The 24,351-nt window shown below is 53.7% G+C and overlaps 1 protein-coding gene and 1 long non-coding RNA gene across 11 annotated transcripts in view; one reads left to right on the plus strand and one right to left on the minus strand.

Annotated features, from left to right (window-relative positions):
* LOC101904078 (uncharacterized) lies at nucleotides 1-3,224 on the plus strand. The gene is made up of 3 exons (XR_234784.5): nucleotides 1-2,263; nucleotides 2,351-2,496; nucleotides 2,955-3,224. It is a non-coding gene; the product is annotated as an uncharacterized lncRNA (long non-coding RNA).
* Nucleotides 3,225-6,962: 3,738 nt separating this feature from the next.
* The window catches only part of TTLL1 (TTL family tubulin polyglutamylase complex subunit L1), a 35,299-nt gene continuing 17,910 nt past the window's right edge, over nucleotides 6,963-24,351 (minus strand). For 7 of the 10 annotated variants that reach the window (XM_024992010.2, XM_005207418.3, XM_024992009.2 and 4 more), the window contains 6 exons: nucleotides 23,297-23,431; nucleotides 21,912-22,020; nucleotides 18,158-18,301; nucleotides 14,981-15,067; nucleotides 12,361-12,524; nucleotides 6,963-7,254 (listed from right to left, as the gene is read on the minus strand). In XM_024992010.2, the coding sequence (XP_024847778.1) occupies nucleotides 7,125-7,254; nucleotides 12,361-12,524; nucleotides 14,981-15,067; nucleotides 18,158-18,301; nucleotides 21,912-22,020; nucleotides 23,297-23,431 (769 nt within the window). In that variant the 3' untranslated portion in view covers nucleotides 6,963-7,124. Of the gene's footprint in view, nucleotides 7,255-12,360; nucleotides 12,525-13,451; nucleotides 13,667-14,980; nucleotides 15,068-18,157; nucleotides 18,302-21,911; nucleotides 22,021-23,296; nucleotides 23,432-24,351 lie in introns of those variants that run through there. The other 3 variants (XM_059886615.1, XM_024992012.2, XM_024992011.2) reach the window with 3 other exon arrangements.

Raw genomic sequence — 24,351 nt, forward strand, 5'->3', positions numbered from 1 at the left:
AGCACGGGGCGTTGTGAAGAGCTGGATGAGAAGTCACGGGCACCGGGTCCCAGCGAGCCTCTGCTCTTCCCTGGCTATGTGACCTTGGGGAGTCACCTCCTCCCACCAGGAAGGACTGGGCAGCAAGCACTCTGTGTCTCTCAAGTTAGGGGCTGGCTTTTTGTCCTTGCTGCTGTTTGTTTTTAATTTGTAGGCCCTTAAGGCTCTGTGGGAAATGTAATTTGAAAAAGCTGAAGAACTATACTGCTGTCCCCAGCTGCCCCTGGGCCTACCTGGGTTTCCCCTCCCCTTACCCGCCAGTGAGGGAGGCGGCTGCATTCCTGGGCAGGGACACTGGAGGCCAGCTTCCGTCCTAAGCTGGTGCGGTGGCAGGGGAGGGGTCCTCTGCTACTGCCTCCCGACTCACAGTGCCTGCGGTACCATCTAAAGAGAAAAATGTATTTATCTGTTTCTAAGACTGAACAGGGCTTCTGCCAGCCTTGGGGAAGGAGCCAATCTTTCTTAAAACCCAGCCACGTCAAAACTAGGACTTCCCTGTCTGCCTACCATGCAGGAGACCCGGGTTCAATCCCTGGGTCGGGAAGATCTCTTGGAGAAGGAAATGGCAACCCACTCCAGTATTCTTGCCATGGAAAATCCCATGGATGGAGGAACCTGGTAGGCTACAGCCGTGGGGTCGCAAAGAGTTGGACACAATTGAGTGACTTCAGTCACTCACTCACATCAAAACTAGTGAAATCCCCCATGCTAAATCATTAAAGATTCTCATAGTCTTACATTCTTCAGTCAAAGACCAGGAACAATGCTCCCATGGGTGACAGGTGGATGAATTGCTTGTTGCCTAGGAGAATGGCCTGGGACTTCAGGGCTTGTGGGAGGGAGGGTGCTGCTGGCTGAGGTGGGTCTGGGGAGGTGGGCTTTGCCCTGGATTGGCTGCTCTGAGGAAGGGTAGGCGATTTTGTGACCAGGTGTCTCAGTAAACCTCGTCTATGGTGGTGGTCAGTGGGGGAGCTCAGGACAGATGAGAATGGTGATTGGGGGAAGTCAGTTCTGTGGCCAGGAGAGGGTAGCGGAAGCGTGTCATCCTTTGGCTTGGGTGATGTGGATGCTGCTCTTCGGGTTCAGACGCAGTGGTGGACAGGCTCTCTCTTGATGGCTGGTCACACGGTGGCCTGGTCTCAGGCTGCCCATCTGTGTGATTGCTTACGTTCCACAGGAGAACACCAAGCTCTGAGGGCCAGGCCCACTCCTGGCTCTCGGGGCTGGTTTTTCTTCCTCGGGGACAATGTCAGCAGACAAAACTCAGCGCATGAGGTCTCTCCAGCTAGACCAGCCTCAGGTGCCCCTGTGGAGCCCCTCCTTTATTTACTTATATGTTTGGCAGCTCCAGGTCTTTGTTGCAGCACGTGAGATCTTCGAGCTTCATCGCGGCACGTGAACAATCAGTCGTGGCACGTGGGATCTGGCCCCCCCACCAGAGGGGGAACCCAGGACCCCTGCACTGGGATCATGGAGTCTCAGCCCCTGGACCACCTGGGAAGTCCCTGTGGGCCCCTTTTATAGTGCCTTTCTCACCCCGCACCCTCTGCCGTCGGGTCTAAGGCTTGGGACAGAAGGTGAACGGGGAAGCACAGCCCTCGCTCTGGGGCTGGGCACGTCGGAGGCCACCTGGAGCCCTGTGACAGCCCGGCCCGCGCTTCTAGCCAGAATGGGAATCGGATCCCGAAGCATGAGCTGTCTGGTGTGCTTGGCCATTACAGAGACCCTCGGCAGGAGGGAGCCCTTGAAGTCACTTCTCTGCAGCCCACCCTCACCCCTGGAGGAGCCACAGCTGCATCTGAAACATCAGAAAGGCAGCTCCTGGGGTGGGGGAGCGGGGAGGTGCTGGCGGCAGTTGGGGGAAGAGGCATGGTGGAATAAATGGGAGCAGGGGTGACAGAGGGGGCCAAATTCAGGAGGCGGAACCCCCAAAGACTCAGTTCCCAATGAGAATGAAAAGGTGAGGGTGGAGAACGGCTCTGAATGAGACACCCGAACCAGGACAGCCCCGGGGGCACCTGGGCTTGTATCAACAGAAACGCCAGGTCAGTGCCTTTACTGTCATTTAGGCAAGAGAGTCACCCCCAACCTACATCAGCGATTGTGTCCACAGAAACACCTTGTCTGCCTAATGAGAAACAGGAAGCAAAATCTGATGGGTGTTCCTGTTGCCCCACAGGGATCCTGAAATGCCCCAGGGCACCCCACTTGGACGTAGCTCCTGGTAAGTGACACAAAAGGACGCCCTGTGGGCACTGGCCGCTGGGCAGGGTCCCTGCAGCTGACGCTCATCCACCTCCCTGGACCACAGGAGGCTGATGGCCTGAGACTGGGGAGACCAGGGAAGCACCTCCCCTGGCTGGCTGGAGAGGCCACCGAGCTGGAAAATGGACCTGGAGGGAGAACGCACCCTGCCAGTGTCCTGGAGGAAGGCTGACTCCGGCAGAGACGAGTCAGGTGAGTTTGGGGCTGGTGAATACCATGTATGGAGGGCTTCCAGGTTCTTCCAAGCACGGGAGGCTTTGTGGGGTGCACTGAAGAACCGCCCTGTGCTGGGGGAAATGGCCACAGGTCAGGAAAATCCTTTGGGCTAGAGGGTGCAGCCTGATTGTATGGGAGGGGGCTGAGCGCTGAGTTCAGTGGGGCTCGAGCAGTGGTCCAGGCGGGAGGTCCATTGAGGAGCCTGCCACCAGGCTTGGGGACTGCTGCGCTGGGAGCGGGGGACAGGTGGGAGGACTCCTTCTTTTTGGGCTTGAGCACCTGCTGAAAAATACTGGGGGAGCAGCCCATGCAGTAAGCAGGCAAATGATGAGTTTCCTCTGGGAAAAATCAAATAGAATCATCCTGAAATTGATCAGATGTTACAGCCTTCAGACTTTGGGACCTGTCCTTCACCCCTCAACCTTATCAAACAGAAAAAAGTAATGGGAGCCGATAAGAAAACAGAAGTTAACCCAGACGATTGCAAAGGGGGACACCACGGCTGGAGGCCTGGCCCAGTGACCTCACAGTCTGTTTACAGCCTGACGGTTTTCCAAGGCCTGCTTCGGACACCACGTACTTCCTCCCCGTGAGTGTACTGGAAGTATCCAGAGGAAACATCTGCTCTAGAACATGACATCACTCATGTCACTGTCAATATTTGATATAAATATATTTAACAGGCATTTGCTCTCGCTTAGCAACCTGGTCACGGGCTCGCTGACTTCTCCCCTCAGTGAATCAACTTCCCCCACGCTCAGGCTGCGGGCTCATTCCCAGCTGGGGACTCCACCCTTTCCAAAACCAGGCAGCATAACAGAGAACCTGGATTTGAAGAACTGGTGGGTGGAAAAGCTGTGATCAGAAGTGGAGGGTGGAAGCCCCCAGCTGCGTGGAGGATTAGGCCCCCTCCTGGGGAAGAAAACGTGATCAGAGCTGGAGCAAGAACCAGCTGGGGTGGGCGGTAGCACTTTTTATTTCTGAGGCAAATAAAATCAATCCCCTTTTATCCACTACGAAGCAAAGGTCCAAGGAACACACTAATAAATGGCAGAGCTGGGCCTCAAGCCCAGGTCTGACTCAGAGGCTCAAAGCCACACCCATCATCCACACCAGGCCTGAATGTCAGGGAATACACAAAGTACGCTGATCAATAAGCTGGGGCCATTTCAGGCTTAACGTGAACGCAGCAGACAAGTTCCTACTAATTGCAATTTGTTTGAATTTTGTACTACATTTCACTCATTCTGTATTGAAATAGGAGAAGGCAATGGCACCCCCCTCCAGGCCTCTTGCCTGGAAAATCCCATGGACGGAGGAGCCTGGTGGGCTGCAGTCCATGGGGTTGCAAGAGTCGGACATGACTGAGCAACTTCACTTTCACTTTTCACTTTCATGCATTGGAGAAGGAAATGGCAACCCACTCCAGTGCTCTTGCCTGGAAAATCCCAGGGACGGGGGAGCCTGGTGGGCTGCCGTCTATGGGGTCGCACAGAGTCGGACATGACTGGAGCGACTTAGCAGTAGCAGCAGGGGCTTCCCTGGTGGCTCAGTAATGAAGAATCTGCATGCAATACAGGGGATGCAGGAGATGAAGGTTTGATTCCTGGGTAGGGAAGATCCCCTGGAGGAGGAAATGGCAACCTGCTCCAATATTCTTGCGTGGAAAATCCCACAGAGGAGCCTGGCGGGCTACGTATAGTCGTCCATGAGGTTGCAAAGAATCGGACATGACTGAGTGAGTGAGCACACAGCACACATATTGAACTGCTGCTGCTACTGCTAAGTCACTTCAGTCGGGTCTGACTCTGTGTGACCCCATAGACAGCAGCCCACCAGGCTCCTCCGTCCCTGGGATTCTCCAGGCAAGAACACTGGAGTGGGTTGCCATTTCCTTCTCCAATGCATGAAAGTGAAAAGTGAAAGTGAAGTCGCTCAGTCATATCTGACTCTTAGTGATGCATGGACTGCAGCCTACCAGGCTTCTCTGTCCATGGGATTTTCCAGGCAAGAGTACTGGAGTGGAGTGCCATTGCCTTCTCCACATATTGAACTAGATCCATGTTTTATATTCTTTTTAAAAATTATTTTATTTTTGGCTGCGCTAGGTCTTCACTGGTGCTCTTTGGCTTTCTCTAGTTGCAGCGAGAGGGGGGCTACTCTGTCGTTGCAGTGCCTGGGTCTCTCATTGCAGCGGCTTCTCTTATTGCAGGGCAAGGGCCCTAGGGCACACAGGCTTCAGCAGTTGCCCCGTGGCACATGGGATCCTCCCGGACCAGGAATCGAACCTGTGTCCCCTGCATTGGCAGGCGGATTCCTATTCACTGAACCACCAGGGAAGAAGACCTCTGTGTCCTTGGCACAATTACATAACAAGAAAATCTTATTCCTAACGTTGTAATGGCACATAGGTGGGGAGTTGAAAGAGAAACTCAGGACAATGAGTGAAGCATTAGTGAGCAGGTGTCAAACGTGACAATAAAATGTTCTAATAAGAGAACACCCCCAAGGGTGATTCAGACGCATCGATAGCTCTACAGAGGTATGTGGGTTGCCTCCCTGTATTTCTCTGTGGGTCACGGGAGTCCAGGCTGGCTTGCTGTAAACACATTGTGTCAAGAGCTTATCCTGCCGCCAGTGACTTGCCAGCTGCACTTACCTCTGCGTCTGCGGCAAGCCCGGAGGCTGATGTCATGTAAGCCACATGGCGGGAATTGTCTGGGCTTATCTGACCGACAGGCTCACCTACAAAACCCAGTGCATCTCCTCAGAGCACCAAGACAAGGGCCTTTGTAATGATAAATGCTGAGGTGCTAATATTTCTAGTTGCCTGTTTTCCTCTAGATCACAGTCGAGTTGAGAGGAATGAAACCAAAGTAGTTGTCAGATTAAATACTTTGCTTTCTCACAGCAGCATGGTTCTGTAAGATACTCAGGTTTGGGTTTGGGTTTTAACTTAGTGCCAAATTTTAAAAATGTGACCTACCTTATAATAAACTAAATCACATTCTGAAGCTTTTCCTTTCTGTCCAAAGGGCTCATCTTATACATTCGTGAATTAGTTATTCAGCCCTAATGAAATAGATTGTGATACTGTGATTTTTAGGAAATATGTATTTGGTCTCCATCTCCTTTCCCAGCATACAAAACCTTTGTAATTTTCTTTCTAAGAGCTAAGGGACATGTGTTATATTTAGTTTTGTTTCCAGTTCCTGAAACTGCTACAGAGCAGAAAGGTGAAATGCGTATCTTTTGTTATTCCTAACAAGTCCCTTTCAAGCAAACCAGAGTTTGTGCTACGACTGGTGGCTGGGGCTCCTGGATGGCCTTGGATGTGAACTGGCTGCCTGGGGAACCAAGGCGTACCCCTCAATCTCCGAGGAAGAGAGGGGGCTGGAGGTGGAGTCAGTCGCCAATGGCCAGTGATTTAATTAATCATTGCCATGCACTGGGGCTTCCCAGGTGGTACGAGTGGTAAAGAACTCGCCTGCCAATGCAGGAGACATAAGAGACGCGGGGTTGATCCCTGGTTCAGGAAGATCCCCTGGAGGAAGACACGGCAACTCACTCCAGTATTCTTGCCTGGAGAATCTCATGGACAGAGGAGCCTGGGGGCTAGCAGTTAATAGGGTTGCCAAGAGTGAGACACGACTGAAGCGACTTAGCATGCACGTAGGCATGCCTATGTAATGAGGCTTCCATAAATAGCCCCGGACTATGGAATTGGAAGAACTTTCAGGCTGCTGAGCACATGGACGCGTTGGGAGGGTGATGCTCCCAGAGCGAGCACGGGAGCTCGGTGCCCCTTCATCCATACGTTGCCCCGTGCATCTCTGCCATCTGGCTTTTCCTCAGTTGCATCCTTTATGTAAACTGGCAGTGGAGTAGGTAAACTGTTCCCCTGAATTTTGCGAGCCCCATTCACAAATTAATTCAACCCAAGGATAGGGTTGTGGGAACCTCCGACTTGGAGCCAGTTGGTAGGAAGCAGTTAACAACTGGAATTGTGATTGGTGCCTGAAGTTGTGAGTGCGGCGGGCAGTCTTGTAGAGTTGAGCCCTTACCTGTGGGATCTGACTCCATCTCCAGGTGTCCGAACAGAGTTAACCGCAGGACAGTGGTACCCACCCTTTTTGGCACCAGGGACCCGTTTCATGGAAGACAGTTTTTCCACGGACCAGGGGGTGAGGGGTGGTTTTGGGTTGACTCAAGGGCATTACGCTTATTGTGCACTTTATTTCTATTATTATTACATCAGACCCACCTCAAATCATCAGGCATTCGATCCTGGAGGTTGGGGAACCCCTGCCTCCAGGGGTAGGACATCTGGGGCCACAGCAGAATTGCTTGGTGTGGGAAAAATCCCGATAGCCTGGAGCCAGAAGTATGGTGAGGATGGGAGTGACAGAGAAACAGGGACGTTCCCCCAATAACAGACTTCCTTAACCTTTCAAAGAAGTGCCTTTATTTATTTACAGGGTTTAGGAAAGGGGAAAAAAAAGGTCTAGAAAAAGGAAATTCCAAAATAGGTGTCCTCGGCAAGGGTTGGGCGCAGTGACAGGTTTTGACCGGGTCCGGGCTGTAAGTCTTGGTCTTGCCGGTGGTCACTTCCAGGTGGTGAGGACGGTCCTCCCGGCATCTCTCAATCGGCTCCCTTTGGGCCCCAGCGACTGGCCTGGCCGACTTCTCAGCTCTCGTTCAGCCCCGTCACCCTGCGCCAGCTCCTCGTCATACCTAGAGACAGAGGGCCATCTCCAGGGTTCCCGCGGCATCGCCATGGCAAACAGAGAAGCAGCCTGCGTGCCTCCAAACTCACCTGCCCAGCAGGTGGCCTTGGCAGCCCACCAAGGGCCATCCCAGGCCACAGAACACACGAGCACAACCTTGTTAAACTGTCACTGTGGACGGGTCCCACACCCTGCAGTTGATGTTTTCATACAGGCCACCAGAGAGGGTCTGGCAATGGCCACAGGGAAAGGCATGACATACCAGGGTAGCCAAGGAGACAAGCGATGTCTGAAAATACATTACACTCAGCACCTCGCTCAGCATCTGTGGGGCGAGGATGACTAACCCTGGTCCAGACAGGGCACGGGGTGTGAGTGACCAGCCCAGGAGGCGGCAGCCAGGACAGGGAGAGGCCAGTTTCACCTCCACCAGCCATGACCTACCCACCCCTCCCCATCAACGCTCCTGCATCGGGCTTGTACAGTGCTAAAGCACAGCCCGGGGGGGACGTACAGCTGGTGCTTTTAAACCAGAAAGAACCTAGAACCTCAGCGACCCTGACAATAAGGCATCTGGTGACCTTTTCTTGCTGGGGTGGGGCCCCCACGAGAGGGGTGAAATCCACAGGCCCTGTTTCGGGCCCTGGCACTGCGGACCTCCATGGACAGGGTCTCCTATCCCTCCCAGGGCTTCCATCACCCTCCTGACTCAGATCCGTAGGCATCATGAGTCCCACTTCCTGTTGGAGGAAATTGGGGCTCAGAGAGGTTTATTCAGTGGGCTAAGGTCACACAGCTGGTACGTGGCAGAGGTAGGGTTAAATAAAACCCAGGACTTCAGATTCTTGGAGAAGGAAATGGCAACCCACTCTAGTATTCTTGCCTGGAAAATCCCATGGATGGAGGAGCCTGGCAGGCTACAGTCCCTGGGGTTGCAAAGAGTCGGACATGACTGAGCAACTTCACTTCACTTAGGATTCTTAATTTGGAACTTTTTACCCTGCGGCTCAGAGTGTGAAGCTTCTGTCCACTGTTCTAATGTGTGTGTGGGTGTCACTGCTGACCACACCCTGGCTGAGCACCCACCAAGATGTCCACATCAAATGTGAAAGGTACTAAGATGCTCAGTGATGTTTCATTAACTACGTTCTGCTGACCTCTGGAAGAGGGTGTGTTTCCATTAAAGCTTATTCCCAGGATCACCATGTGTGGGTTGAGGGTGGGCTGGGCTAGAGATTTCTGAGGATGAAGGATGCATTTTCCACACTGGGAATGAAAGAGGAGGGTGGGGAGGAGGGAGGCCAGAAGAGTGTCATCTTCACAGCAGACACAACGAGGTTTCCCTCTGCCAGACATAGGGAGGTCAGACCACAACCTGTGGGTCCCTCCTGTTCCTGTCTCCCTAAGGAGAGACGATGTTGGGCAGAGGACTCCCCAGGGATGCTGGTGGATCTGCCTGGGTGTGGGGGGGTCTCCCAGGAGGCACACTGGCCCCTCTTCCCGCCAGGGACTCCTGCTCATACGTTATCACTCTATTTGCTTGTGTCGTGTCTACCTTACTGACCAAAGGGCTGGAGTGACCACCCCCTCTGTCTGGCTCATCCCCAGCACCCCTCTTGTGGGGAGCGTGTGTGCAGTAAGAACCTGCTGAACAAGCAGAGGGGAGACACACAGGTGGGCTTCCAGTTTCCCTGGGCATTGGTGCTGGTCTGTGCAGCTTAAACACCAACGGAAACGAGCGCTTGGTGAGCAGCTGCCATCTGGGACGGGTGACTCCTGGGGGTGGTGTGCCCAATGACGGGGCGAGCGTGGAGGAGGGTCAGAGACCAGATGGCCCTTCTCAGGCCCCTCCTGGGCTGGCGGGCTGCTCTCTGGGGCTTTTCACAGGCAGGATCCACTCACAGGGGTCAGAATAGTCATTTTTAGAAGACTGTAAAAGCAGACCCGGCATCTTCTGAACTGGGCCCTGGACGGAGCAGATGCAAAGTGCCAGGCCCTGCAGCTCCGCGGCCGGGATGGAGAGCTGGGACAGCAGCAAGAATGTCTACATCCAGGTGGCACACCAGGGTTGTGGCCACGGGCAAGTGAGCCGGCCCCCGCTGGGACCCCTGAAGGGCTCTTGAGGGCACCCAGTGGAATGCAGAGTGCCTGGCATGGCAGGACAGGACGGAGCCGGTGATGTCGGGGGCCTGTCCGCCCCCCTTTCCCAGACCCATCCTCCCGGATCCCCCAGCACCTCGGCTGCAAGCCCACAGAGACTGACGGGTCACTGAAGCACTGGGGAGCAAGCCCTGACTGGAAGGACCCAGCACCGTAGGCTCTGCACTGGAACCCCTTCTTAGTTCTTCACCCGGGGGAGGGTAGCCCAATGCACTGCAAGGAAGGCCACCTTTTTGTCTCTCCAACTGGAAGCACTGAGGCTTCTGACCATGCGTCTTACTGGAAACGGGGCGTCTGCCCACACCCTCAAGGGGGCAATGGGTTGATGGCGGGCAAAGGGCCCCACAGGCTCCCTAGAACACACTTCCCCGACCTCCCCAGCACCCTCAGCTCGATGAAGGGGGGCTCACCCAGGGCCCCCTCCCTGTCTCAGGGCTGTGAGGACGGAGCCCACAAGGCCCTGCATCGTGGTTGTCACCCTGCACTGCCCACAGTGCCAATCCCGGGAGGTTCTGGACATGCCCCCACCTGGCCCCACCCCCAAACTCTTCCTCTGTACCAAGGACTCTCTGTCCGTTGTTAGCAATGGACAGAGCCTCCCCCATCCTCCGCCTTGTCCTGGAAGGTCCCCATCACCTTCCTGCTCTGAACCTGGCTTCCCCTCCCGCCCCTCGAGTGGGCCTGTCTTCTCTCCCACTGACCATGCTCCTGGGTCTACAGGGGAACCCCCTCTCCCCCCGCAACTTCTCTCCAAAACCTCCTTCCCAGGTCAGCAGAGTCCACCAGCCTTCCCTGCCGTGTCGGTCACCTCTAATCCTCCAGGTCACTGACCCTAATTCCTTAAGATTCAGGCTCTCAACTCACTGCTGCTGGTGACCTGAGTGACCAAACAGATGAGACCCTGATCCCCTAACCTACTGCCCTCTCCGATGACCTCCATCCCAGCTCAGCCCCACCTCTGGGGCACCCAACTGACCACGTCACGTTCGGTGACCGCACCCCTTGCGAAACTTCAGCCGCCAGCCACAGCCTGACCTATGCCCCTTGACCTCTGCCCCTTCTCTTCCCAGCTCAGTGTCTGACAGCCCCCTGCCCGCCCTCTCCCTGTCCTCAGCTGCTCAGACCTGCTGCTTCCCTGTCCTGCCCCCTCACCTGGCGAGCACCCCACCCAGGGCACTTCCATGCTCTGCCTACCCTATGCCTCGTCTGGATAGCAGACGTGCTGGAAGATACAACCAACCAGCCAGCTGGTCGCCCTTCAGGCTTGTGACCACCCTGCCCAGGCCCCTAGTGCTGCTCTCATGGACTCACCTCCTGTGCTCCTGGGGCTGCACACTTACATCCACACAGCAGCGGCGCTACCCGCCAGGGGCCTGGGATCGGAGCACGGGTGTAAAGTTCACAACTATTTCTTCACTCTTTTCAAACGTTAAGTGAGGGGCTTCCCTGGTGGCTTAGCGGTGGAGAATCTGCCTGCCAATGCCGGGAACGCGGGTTCGACCCCTGCCCCAGGAAGATCCCACATGCCACGGGGCAACTAAGCCTGTGGGCCAGAACCATGGAGACCGAGCCCTAGAGCCCGGGAGCTGTAGCCACTGAGCCCACGAGCCACGACTACTGAATCCCGAGCACCCCAGAGCCTGTGCTCCCCAAGAGAAGCCACCACAGTGCGAAGCCCGAGCACCCTGCAGCTGGAGAGTGGCCCCCACGTGCAACTGAGAAAAGCCCGCTCAGCACTGAGGATCCAGCACAGCCATACGTAAATAAAAGTATTTTTTTAAAAATTAAAGAAATGAAATTGTTAAATGTATGTTTAGACTTCACAGAAATAGTTAATGCGATCCTAACAGCTTCAGTCCTTGGGCTTGAGTGCTATTTCCCTCTTTTCTTAGGCCCCCTTCCCCAGCCCACACCTTCTGCGGCAGTGGTGCCCATGACAACCCCCTACGGAGTGTTCCTCTACACTTCCTGCCCTGTCCACTCTCGGACCAGCCGCCACATGTGGAAATGCCAGCCACACCGGGGGAGGGGGCATGGCGACCACCGCCGGTGTCACACGGATCACACTGCACACCCTTCCTGCAGCTCCTTCCCCGGCCTTCCGGCCCCAGCACAGCCCCACCCGAGTCCTTCCAACGTCCACTCACCCTTCCACCTTGAGAATGAGTCGGACCCGCTCAGCCACTGCCCTTCTGATGGGTTCTCACTTTCCCCCACTTTATGGCACTATCAGGGGCCACGTAACCCTCCGAGCCTTTGTTTCCATATGTGTGTAAAACGGAGCCAGTGACGACCCTCACCTCACAAGGCTGCTGGGAAACGAGCTGTGACGACGGGGGTCAGGCCCTAAATGCTGTGTGCCCTCCTCTCAGCTGTATTATCCCCATCGAAAGGTGTGCACCAGGTTCCCTTGGGGCTCAGGCAGTAAAGAACCCGCCTGCAATGCAGGAGACCCAGGTTCAAATTCTGGGTAGGGAAGATCTCCTGGGGAAGGGAATGGTAAAACACTCCAGTACTCTTGCCTGGAGAATCCCCTGGACAGAGGAGCCTGGTGGGCTACTGTCCACAGGGCCTCAAAGAGTTGGGCACGACTGAGCGAGTAACGCTTTCAAAGGTGTGCAGACTGAGCTCCTCAGTGTCACAAGGGTCTCAGGGATGGGCCAGGCGTGGCCGGTCACTGATCCACGGTGAGTGACTAGCTCCGCCCTGACAGCTCACCTGGCCAGTGCTCTAATATTTCCCATGCACTAGACTGAGACTGGACAGAGGCCTGGTTCAGCACCCAGCACTCATCGGCAACAAGGCCTTTCCCATAACGTCAAAAGGCAACATACTCTACCCGATAAGGCGAGTTCACATGCGCCTAGAACATCTGGGTTGGGCCCTGGCACACCCCCACCCCACGCACCAATCTGACACTCACGCAGCCAGCGGCACAGACCCACAAACTCACAGGATTTCATAATTGCCGAGGACTTCCTTTGGGGGTGACTTGTTCCATTTACAGTCTGGAATTTCACCGTTAGGGACCGCGATGTTGAGGGTGTCATTGATCAGATTGTACTTAAGGATTCGGTCGTTGGCAGTGCTGGAGGTGAGGGATGGGGATGCGTTTACCTGCAAGAGGGGAGGAGACAGACCACGCCCTTCAGCTGGGCCACCTACCCACCCTGGAGCGCGGGTGAGCAGGGCCGACGCGAACACTGGCCACCCCACAGCGTAGGTAAGGAGGTTGCTTTACACTGTCATACCTAACACCTTCAGGAAGCACTTTCTGGTCTATTTCCTTAGGTGGAATGTAACTTAGGGAATTCTCTGGCAGTTCAGTGGTTAGGACCTGGCACTTTCATGGCTGGGATCCCAGGTCAGGGAACTAAGATCCCACAAGCTGTGCGGCTCGGCCAAAAAAAAGAAAATAATAATCATAGTACTATTTAAAGACAGGATTAGGAACAGAACCTACAAATCAGTCACCACACAAATAAAAATCTTAGGTCAACGTCCACCATAAACATAACTTCAGTGTCTACCTGTGTGGTGAGCTCCACCCTCAGCATGGAGAGCTGCCCAGAGCTTTGCTGGGATCAGTGACCCAGTGACCCTGACCAAGCAGCATCGTAGGCTGAAGTAAAAGGAAGTGCACCCATGCGCTGCCTGACCAGCAAAGCAACATTCTGAGCAGAGGAGAAGCCTGTCCAGCAAGTGGAAAGTTAGTTCCAGAGGCCTCTGGGAAGGTAAGCAAAGTCACCAAGCACAGACATTCACTCTGCAGAGAGTCCCACGGGCCCTCGGTCAGCGCCTATTGACTCTTACTTTGCACATAGTTGTAACGACCTTGGCGGGCTGCTTTCTCAGGCCTGGGAGGGAAGAGGCAGCAAATCTGAAAGTCGTTCAGGTTCCTCCCCCGAATGGTCAGACCATGTGTCTGTGCTGCCAGCGAGGCAGCTGATGTGTACAGTGGCAGGGGAGGTGCAGACCTCGGGTGCCCTGGACGTTACCACTGTGCTTTATCAGGCCATCCTGCGATTCTCATTACAAACAGGCTACAGTTCAGATCTGTTATATTATCTTAGCAATAACCTTCACGTTGAGATTCTAGTTCATCAAGGAAAAATTGACTTCCATTGAAGTTACATAAAATGGAGAAACTTCATGTAGACGGAAATGAGTTTGAGCAAGCTCTGGGAGTTGGTGATGGACAGGGAAGCCTGGCATGCTGCAGTCCATGGGGTCACAAAGAGTCAGACACGACTGAGCGACTGAAACGAAGACGGAGGAAAAGAAAATATAAATTATTTTATGTCTGTAGATAAGACTGACTTAACTATTTTTCTGCAGGTGTGTTAAGTTGCTTCAGTCCGACTCTTTGTGATCCCGTGGATTGTAGCCCGCCAGGCTTGTCTGTCTATGGGATTCTCCAGGCAAGAATACTGGAGTGGGTAGCCATGCCCTCCTCCAGGGGATCTTCCCAAACCAGGGATCAAACCCGCCCCTCTTACATCTCCTGCACTGGCAGGCAAGATCTTTACCACTAGCGCCACCTGGGAAGCCCTGCTATCTCTCTACATGTACATATGTCTACACACACACACACACACACAACACACATACCACTTTCTCTTATAACCTGGCTCTCCTGGCAGCTTCTCAGGAGGTCCTCACTTTCCCCTCACGATGACTTGCTCTGGAGACTCAGCTTTGGCTGGAAACAGCCTGAGCTAAAGGGCATGAGCTGCACCCACCCGGTGGGTCACACAAGGCTCACACAAGGAGATGAGTGGGCAGAGCGGACACCTGCCCTCTCACTGCCCGCCCGGCCCCATGCCCCTCTCCCTGGCAGCAGAGCAAAGCAGGACCACCCAGCAAGGTGGGCTCTGTGTCTGGGCCTTGATGGACATGCCAGCCCCTCCCCCACCACCGCTGTCATCAGGAAAAGGGCACACACACACACCCTCTTTCTAGAACAGCCATCACTACATCCTGTCTGCGCCTTCAGATGGGCAGATAAGTCCACTTCCAAACTATGCCTTTGTCCCCAGAGTATGGTGTTCCTTATCTCTGGACAGAACACCGTTGCCTCCCAGGACTTCTGGGGCTGTGAGCGCCCTTCCTGAATGGGAATAGTGTCCTCCAAGAGGATGTTTGGGGCCTCCGGAGCTGGACTCACCCGGAAGGACCCATCTGGAAGGGGGACAAAAATTAAAAAAAAAATAAAGTACTTCTGGGGAATTCCCTGGTGGCCCAGTGGTTAGGACTCCGAGCTTCCACAGGTTCGATCCCTGGTCAGGGAACGAAGATCCCTGCAAGCTGCACAGTATGGTCAAAAAAAACAAACAAACCCCAAAATGGAAGTGGAACCACAGGCTGTGGCACTGTGGGCTGGGCTTGCAGGAGGTGGTTGACGGCAGTGTGCACATTTCCCAGCCATCAGCAAACCCTCAGACCTGAGCATCTGTCCTCATCCTTCTGCCCTCGTCTCCACCCACCCTGGCCTGGGGCCTCAGATTTGGGGCCAGGCAGGAGCGCAGGGAGGCCGTGAGGTGACCAGGCGCAAGGTCGTGGGACACGGGTACCTCGATCAGCCAGGGCTTCAGCTTGTCATCGATGATGATGTCGTAGCCGTAGCACTCGAAGCAGTGCTTGTCGTTGTTCATCACGGGCTGCGGGGAGAGGACCGTGGTTAGAGCCAGCGTCGGGGGTCCCGGCTGAGACCCCTGACATTGTGGACACGTGGCATGTCACGGCAGCAGGGCCCTGCGCGTGGGACCAGCGGCTGAGACCAGCGGCTCTCTGCCTCCCTCTTCTCTGCCTCGCTCCCTCTCCCTGCTCCTCCCGTGGGGCTCCAGGGTGGACATTCCCCTCAACCTCAGATAGGGCATTCGGGAAGCAACCACTATGTCTCATTCATCAGAGGCTCAACAACCAGCAATGAAGGTCTCCACCAGCACAAGACTGTCCTGACACACACACACATGCACACACACAGACACACACACACTCGCACACACATGCACACACACACACATGCATGCAGACACATGCACATGCACACACACACAGAGACACATACACACATATACACACATGCATGGACACACACACACATACACATTATACTCACGCACACACACACACACATACACACACAGATGCACACACGCACACACATACACACGTGCATGCAAACACACACATATACCCACATGCACACACACAGAGACACAGACACACACAGACATACACACGCACACATGCATGCACACACAGACACACACACACACATATATACACAGACATGCACGCACACACGCACAGGGCCCACCAGGCTGCCAGTCCCTTCACAGGCCCCTTGGGATGCAGCTTATGAACCTCTGTTCTCTGTGACTAAAGTCAAATCTGTTTACTTAACATTTTTGGATCCTCTTCTCAGTTTTTAATTCCACTTCATAAACTATTCTCCAAGTGTATAAAAAGCCCACCAGCTGCTTGCTTACAACACAGACTCCATGCTGCCTGAATGAGACCCTCTGGGAGAAGGCCAGCAAACAGTGGTGCTCCCCGGGGTTGTCTCTGCACCGCACAGCGAGGGAGAAACACAGACACGACCGTGAGGACCCTGAGGGCTTCTTATGTGGCAGTGGGTGCCTGGACTCTACTTAGTACGCTCAATTCAGAACAGGAAACGAAGCCCAGTGCAGCCCCACTTGGAGGAGAACCAGGCTGGGGGGCGGGCTGTTTCATCACATGGAAATCTAGTGGAACCACTGCCTTTCCACTGAATTCTGGTGTCCTGACCCGGATACTGCCCACACCACAGTCACAAAAAGCCTCTGCAGAATAGGAAGTCACAACCCTCTGTCATCTCCCAGACCCGCTGTCTCTGGCCCTCTGAGCATCCTGCCCCCAAGCTGTGGCTCCCAGCTTCTCCATCATGTCCCATGTCCCGTGTCCTGGGTCTGGGTCCCCCTGCGTGGTCCTTGCCCCCGCACCACGCCCTTCTCACAAGGTACTGCAGCCGCCCGTGTCCCTATCTCTCCCCTAAATTCCCGGAAGGCAACACACTTGGTAAAAACAAGGAGACATCCTAAATGAATAAAAATGGAATAAATGAATCCCTGCTCCCCAGATCCTCAGAGCCTTGGAAATGCCACAGCTTTTCAGCTCTGGAGCCCAAAGTGCAGGAGGAGACCCTCAGGCACCTGAGGATCCCTGTGCCAGGGGAGCCGGCTGACCACCCGGGGCCAGGGCACAGGCATTCTTGATCAGACAGCCAATGATTTCTCAGAGCTCTGCCAGCCAGGGGGACTGAAGCCAGCCAGGAAGGAGGTGGAGGAAGCTGGTTAACCAGGCACTAAGGCGCCCGCATCACCTGTGTTACAGCCTGGCTTGAAATCTGAGTCCAGGACTCCACACACATCCCCACTGTGACCCTCACCCAAGTGTTGAAGTTCAAGACATGGCTTCCGTGGGGTAAGAGACGTGGAGCATGGCCCCTGAGATGTCTTTCTCTAACAGTGGAAGAGTAAGGTCTTCCCTCGCCCCCGTTCTTTTTCTCCCCTGTCGAGTCCACCCTGTGAGCCCGAGACGCAGACAGGAGGAGCTGGCAGGGCTCTGGAGCGCTTGGTGAAACAGGAAGAGCTCGATTCAAGACACGGGAAAGCCAAGGTGTCCACCAGAAGCACCATTTTCCATCCATAATTTTCTTTACCAGGCTGTTTCAACAAAGCTTTCCACACATGGGGAAACAGTATAAACTGTCATTTTCCGAGATAAAATGGGAGTCGGGGGTCCTCCCTGGTGGTCCAGCAGTCCTCCCAATGCAGGCAGCCCGGGATCCACGTGCCGCAACTAAAAGATCTTGCCTGAGGCCGCTAACACCCAGCCCAGCCAAACAGATACATTTTGCTTTAAAAAAAAAAAAATGAGAGAGGGGATTCCCTGGCGGTCCAGTAGTAAGGACTCCGTGCTTTCACTGCTGTGGGCCTGGGTTCAGTCCCTGGTTGGAGAACTAAGATCTCACGGGTCCTGTGCCCTGGCCAAAAAAAAAAAAAGAAAAGAACGGGGGCGGGGGAAGACCTTACTCTTCCACTGAGAAGATTGCGCATATGTATTTTCACACATATCCACCTCGCTGCCAAGCCCATATCACACTTCCTCCAAGAGCTCATCTCCCCACGTTTCCGAGCCCGGGGAGTGAAGCTCTGTCCGCGGCCCCTCAACCCCCGGTGTGTGGGCGCGTACTCGCCTGCCCACCAGCTTCTGCACTAGAATGAGCAGCCTGCGCGCTGGTGCTGCAAGGTGTATTCTTTACTTTTCCTTGGAAAACAGATGCGCACCTGCTTTAGGACAGTAAAACAAAACACAAAAACTCCAAACCAGCCAACAGATAGGAGACATGAGTGAAAAGAAGAGGGGACTCTCTCCCGCCCTAAATGTCTATGAAACAGCAGAGCAGGAGGCCTAAAAACAAGGAGGCTGCTGAAAAGTCTATCTCCAAAGCTTCAGCTTGTGACAAAGGCTCACTGTCCACTCAGGGGGAACAGAAGAGCCAGGGGTGATGGACGTCAAGGGGACCTGGCCCGTCTGGGGAGGTCCCAAGGCCGTGGCTGCAGGAGGTAAGGCCATAAAAACCGGTGTTTTTAGCGAAAGAGCCACAAGTACCCCCCAATCCCCAACCATTCCCGGGTTTGCGCTGTCTCCTTGCTCTCTCTGCGCCTGGGGCTCCCGCCCACCCCCGGTGCAGGGCTCACCGCCACGGCCTTCAGGGACTGCACGATGATCCAATGGATCTCGTCGAACAGCTTGCTGGTCACCTCCTTGCCTCGGGTGCTCTCCAGGTACAGCCGCAGGTTGTTCACGGTCCACTTGCCCCCGTGGATGTGGTTGTAGTCCTCCTGGTCACGGAAATGAGGGGGTGGGGTGCGGGGCAGGCAAGGCACCCAGGGGAACCCAGCGCTTGTTCTCACCCTTGAGCATTTCCTGGGGCCCTCCCCTGTGGGGGGCGGGCACATAGGGACAAGGCACATGGGCTGTGCCCCTTGGGGATCTGGGATGCATGTTCTTAAAACACAGTCATCCCTGGGTATCCGCAGGGGACAGGTTCCAGGGCTCACTCAGAATCCAAAATCCCTGGATGCCTAAATCCCTTACACGAAACAGCACAGCATTTGCACATAACCTACATACATCCTCCCATCTCCGTGTCCTTTAAATCACCTCTAGATTACACATCGGGCTTTCCTGGTGGCTCAGGGGTAAAGAGTCCACCTGCCAAGGCAGGAGACACGGATTTGGCCCTTGGGAAGATCCCCTGGAGAAGGAAATGGCTACACAGTCCAGTATTCTTGCCTGGGAAATCCCCCGGACAGAGGAGAGTGGTGGGCTATACAGTCCATAGGGTTGAAGAGAGTCAGACATGACTAACAACAACATCCCTAAGAGAAATCATAGGAAAAACTAGGCCAACTGTCCAGAAGTACCTTTCCTTTTCCAGGCACAGATTCTTTGTACCATCGAGAAAAATGTGCTTACTTAAAAAAAAATTCTAGAGGCCTGTTTTGCACTTTATGCAAAACACTGACATATGCACAGATACATACAACACGAGTACACATCTGTTTGGGGGCCTGTAGGAACGTTATCTTATCAGAATGATCTCACAGCACTGTTTTCCTATCAACTTGCAAAACTGTGCATTTCAGGACCTGGCCCTGGTCTCTGATCTCCTTCTCTTGCTCATCTTCCACCATGGGAAACCCTCCAGCAGTCAGGATGAATCTAGCCTCCTGGCAGGCACTCCCAGGGCAGCTCCGAGGTCTCCTGAACTTCAGTTGCAGGCAGTCCTTTGCAGTCGGCCCCTCTGGCTGGATTCTGAGCCTCCCGAGAGCAGGGACTGTCTTGCCACCCTGGTACGGAGTGCAGGGTGGCACTCTGCACCCAGGGGCCCCCGGTGGACACGTAGACACACTGCCTCATTCGCAGCCTTTCTGTGTTCCATGTAACATCAGTTCTCTCTGCAGTGCTAAACTAGAGCCACACAAGGCTGAAACCGAGGTTTCTTGGAGTAAGCACTTTTTTACGTTAAAAAGCAAAGCATTGACAATTAGGATCAATGTGGCAAGTACTGCTGCGTCTGGACGTGGAGAGATGCCAGACTGACTGTACTGCCTCCACTCTCTTCTTCTGCCATTTTAAACGAATGGTTTCTGGGGACCTCCCTGGCAGTCCAGTGGTTAAGACTGTGTGCTTCCATTGAAAGGGATGCAGGTTCGACCCCTGGTCGGGAACTAAGATCCCACATGCCAGGTGGTGGAGCCAAAAGAAAAAGAATCATTTCTGTTCCTTATTGACGGAAATAGTGACCTAGTGACTGATGTCCTGAGAAGGCTCATCAGATGAGACCACCCTCCCAATTTCAGTCTGGCACCCCCAGGTCGAGGCGTCTTTGTAGGTCAGCCACTGTGCACTGTCCTAGGACATAAAACGGACAAGAGGTCAGTCACTGTCATTCCCCAGCTCCGCCCAGACCTCAGGGAACGTGCTACTTGGCTATGAAGGGTCTGTCGTTGCTTAGCTGTCCCCCAGATGCTCGTAAGTTCTGTGCTGTGTCACTTGAAAGGTCACTTTCCCCTTCTTGTGAGTATGACATCTCGGCCATGTCACCCCACCTCCTCTGTGAACCTTGTAACGATGCTGCTCTTGGAAAAACCTGATGGGCAAGTGACGTGGGGTCAGCCTCACATGGAAGCCACTTGCCACCCTCAGGGACAGGTGGCCGTGGTCACATCATTTCACGACCAGCAAGGTAAAAACCAGGGCTGCTGTTTGAGAGCGAGGCTGGGTGACTTGCCCAGGTCACACAGCAGGTGAGTGATGGACATCGGATTGAGCCCAAGCGGGTCTGACCAAATTCTTCAGTACGGTTACTCAGAAAAGCTTGTTTTCGATCAATATTTACCCTCTTTCTGCTCCAATTACAGAAAAAGACCAGGGTATTCAGGCTTCCATTCAAGCAAGATACAAGTAGAAGAGGGTCTTTCATAGAGAAATGAGACCTTTGGGACTTGTTTGCCAGGACTGGGTCAGAGCCTGGGTATAGCGCCCCGTGTCCCAGCCTTCACTGGCCACTCCAGGGCCCTCTCTCACCAGCACCCTCACTCGGGGCTCCAGCCGCCTTGACCACTTTCAGCTTCTGCAATGCTCCTTCCACACGGACTGTGCCCTCTGCTAGAATGTTCTTTCTGCACGTCCACCTGGGGAACCCCTGGCTCAGACTTCAGGTGTCTGCTCAAGCCTGCTTCTGCACAGCAGCCTCTGGCCAGCTGGCCCCCAGGATCCTTCATTCCAAGCTCCTCCAGCTCTGAGTCTCTACCTTCAGAGCACGCAAACCGTTTGTGACACATTCCTCCACACAACTACTGGACAGCTATCTCCCCCGCAGGCTCTGGGCTCCATGAGAGCAGAGATCAGGGGAATTTGATCCCTTGTGTGAGTGTGTGCTCAGTCGCGTCCAACTCTTTTTGACCCCGTGGACTGTAGCCTACAGGGCTCTTCTGTCCATGGGATTCTCCAGGCAAGAATACGGGAGTGGGCTGCCATTTTCTCCTCCAGGGAATCTTCCTGACCCACAGGATTTGATCCACATCTCCTGCCTTGCAGGCGAATTCTTTACCGCTTGAGCCAGCAGGGAAACGTATAAAGACAAGGCCAGCTGGTGGTTGTGTAAGACCTGGAGCTCTGTGGGCAAACTATAGGTTTAGGATTTTGTTGAGGTGATGGTGGTGGTTGTGGTTTAGTCACTAAATTGTGTCTGACTCCTGTAACCCCATGGACTGGAGCCCACCAGGCTCCACTGTTCATGGGATTTCCCAGGCAAGAATACTGGAGTGAGTTGCCATTTCCTTCTCCAGGGGATCTTCTGGGCCCAGGGATCAAACCCACCTGTTTTGCATCTTCTGCATTGGCAGGTGGAATCTTTACCCTTGAGCCACCTGGGAATACTGCCCATCACTGTAGCCCTTAGCATGGGGCTAACCCAGGGAGGTGCTCAGTGAGTGAATGACCATGCATGAATCCTCTCCTATAATCCTCCCAACAGCCATAAGGTGATAATATTATCTCCTTTTACAACTGGAGAGACTGGGGCTCTGACACTCAGTTAACTTGCCCCCAAGGTCACAGAACTAGAAAGACAGTAATAATATTACCTCCTTTCATAGCTGGAGAGACTGGGGCTCTGACACTCAGTTAACTTACCCCCAAGGTCACAGAACTAGAAAGACAGGGCTTGGACAAGGGATTTTCTTTCTCCAAGTCCCCCACCCTGACACAGGCTGGCACTCGGCTTGGGCAACCAAACTGGATACCCGGGGCTCCCCCTCATCAGTGCCAGGGCATCTTGACTCCAACTCTTCTACCCACCCACCCTGTCCTGCAAAGAGAAAAAACAAAGAAACCCATGAAATCAGTCCACTTCCTTAAGCTTAGTTGAAAAGAAGTACTTACCCCGTGTTTCTGGATGGCGACATTGGTGAGATGGACAAACATGTTGTCCAGCTCGCTGGTGCTCGGGGTGTACTTCACGGTGCAGAAGCGGCAAAATCCAAGTTTATACCTAGGCGGGAATTTGGATTAACTCAACGCTCTGAGGACAAGTGTAAACAAAATATCACGCTTTTTCGTCTTAAAAGAGCTGCCAACATGGATGTACCTAGAGATGGTCATACTGAGTGAAGTTAAGTCAGACAGAGAAGGAGAAATACTGTATGACATCCCTTATATGTGGAATCTGAAAAGAAATGATACAAATGAACTTACTTACAAGACATAAAGAGACTCGCAGACTCAAGAGAAGCAACTTATGGTTGTCAGGGGTCGGGGGAAGGATGGGGGAAGGAACAGTTAGGGGGTTTCAGATGGACATGTACATGTTGCTATATTTAAAATGGATAATCAATAAGGAACCTACGGTATAGCACAGGGGACTCTGATCAAATGTTACATGGCAGCCTGGATGGGAGGGGCATTTGGGGAGAATGGATACATGTATATGTATGGATGAGTCCCTTCACTGTTTACCGGAAACCATTACAGCATTATTAATCGGCTATGCTCCCATAAAAACAAAAAGTTTAAAATAAATAAACATATAAATAAAGACCAAAAAAACTGCAAAAAAAAAAAAAAAAGAGTTGCTTTTCGTTTTGACCTTTTAGAAGAGTTGCCTTGTAAAATTTTTATGGTTCTTTTTATATAAGGAGTTTATTAAGATATAATTTATACGCCATAAAACTTATCCACTTAAAGTGTACAACTCAACGGTTTTGGGGACATTCAGAGTTGTGCAACAATCACCACTACACTCCAAAAGGCGTGTCACTGCGTCACTCCAGAAGGAAGCCCTGTGACCCTCAGCAGTCACTTCCCAATCCCAGGGCTGGGCAAACACCAAGCTACTTTCTGTTCCTACAGTTCTGTCTATTCTGGGCATGGTGTAGAGACGGAATTGTACAACACGTGGCCTTCTGTGTCTGGTTTCCTTCTCGAGTATGTTTGCAAGGTTGCAGAGAGTGGCTTCTTATTTTGAGGATTCACATCACTGTCAAAGGCACCGTCTTACTCAACATGGACCATGTGCCAGGCACTGCAAGTTCGGGGAACTTGACCAACGACCAACCTAACAACCCTTGCCAGGGTCCTGAGGAGCAGGAGGTGTCGTGTCAAATCGGTCTTTTTTTTTTGGCCGCACCTCGTGGCTTGCAGGATCTTAATCCCTGACCAGGGATCGAACCCGGGTCCCCTGCAGTGGAAGCACTGAGTCCTAAGCAGGGGACTGCCAGGGAATTCCCAAAGCACAGTTTTAAGGAGGGAAACAACCCCTCAGCTCTTACATGTAGCAGCGCAGCGGGCGGTACGTAGACACCAGAACGTACAGGCGCAGGTCGAACTTCCTGCCGCCGATTAGTAACGGGTTGTTAATGTACAGAGAGATCACGTAGGCTTCCTTGGTGGACTGAGTCACAAACCTGGGTGCGGCAGAGAAGGCTGAGCTTAGATGCAAACACCAGAGGGCTTTAACAGGGAACAGACCTGAGGGTGCCAAGCGGGAGGGGGGTCAGGGAGGGATGGATGGCGAGCTTGGCATCGGCAGCGGCATTAATATTATATACAGAATGGATAAACAAGGTGCCACTATAGCACACGGGGACTGTAGTCTATAGCCTGTGATAAACCATCATGGAAAAGAATATGAGAAAGGATATATATAACTGAGTCACGTTGCTGAACAGCAGAAATTAACACATTATAAACCTGCCTTATTTTAAAAGACCAGAGACCCTTAGTTGGCTGGTGACAAGCTTGCTGCCTCTCATCAAGTGAGAGGCTGGTTTGTGGGGAGAAAACAGGGGCTGGGGGGTGGGGGCAGTATCCATGGAGGAACCCCCGGGGGCTGGCACTATGCAGTCAGACTTCAACGCAGGACACGAGGCGGCGTCCCTGCCATTCCTGGGAAATCCTGACATCGCCCACCCCTAAAGGACGGCACCCACGGTCCAGGCATTCCCCAGCAGTGAAGAACCTCACAGAGGCAAGGAGTGAGGCTCAGCCTAAATCTCCTGGGGTCCTCTGCTCCAAGGAGCCCCCAACCCAGGGAGGAGGCCGACCTGACTGTGCCCAGGTCTTCTCTCACCCTGGCTGCACACACCACCCAGTGCTCGGGTCCATCTCCAACTCGCCCCCGTGAGGCTGGTGCCACTGTGTCCCCAGTTTACTCGGATGAAAAACCCGAGAGTCTATGCAACAAAACTGACTCAGGCGGTGAGCGTCAGACAGGGGTGCAAGCCCAGGCACCCAGGGGTTAAGCACGTGCTTTGCCAGCTCAGAAGCACCAGGACTGGATGGGTCTCCCCCCAACTTTCAGAACAAAGAGCAGCTGGCAAGGCTC

Source organism: Bos taurus, chromosome 5, assembly GCF_002263795.3.
Source record: "Bos taurus isolate L1 Dominette 01449 registration number 42190680 breed Hereford chromosome 5, ARS-UCD2.0, whole genome shotgun sequence".
NCBI classification, from domain to species: domain Eukaryota; kingdom Metazoa; phylum Chordata; class Mammalia; order Artiodactyla; family Bovidae; genus Bos; species Bos taurus.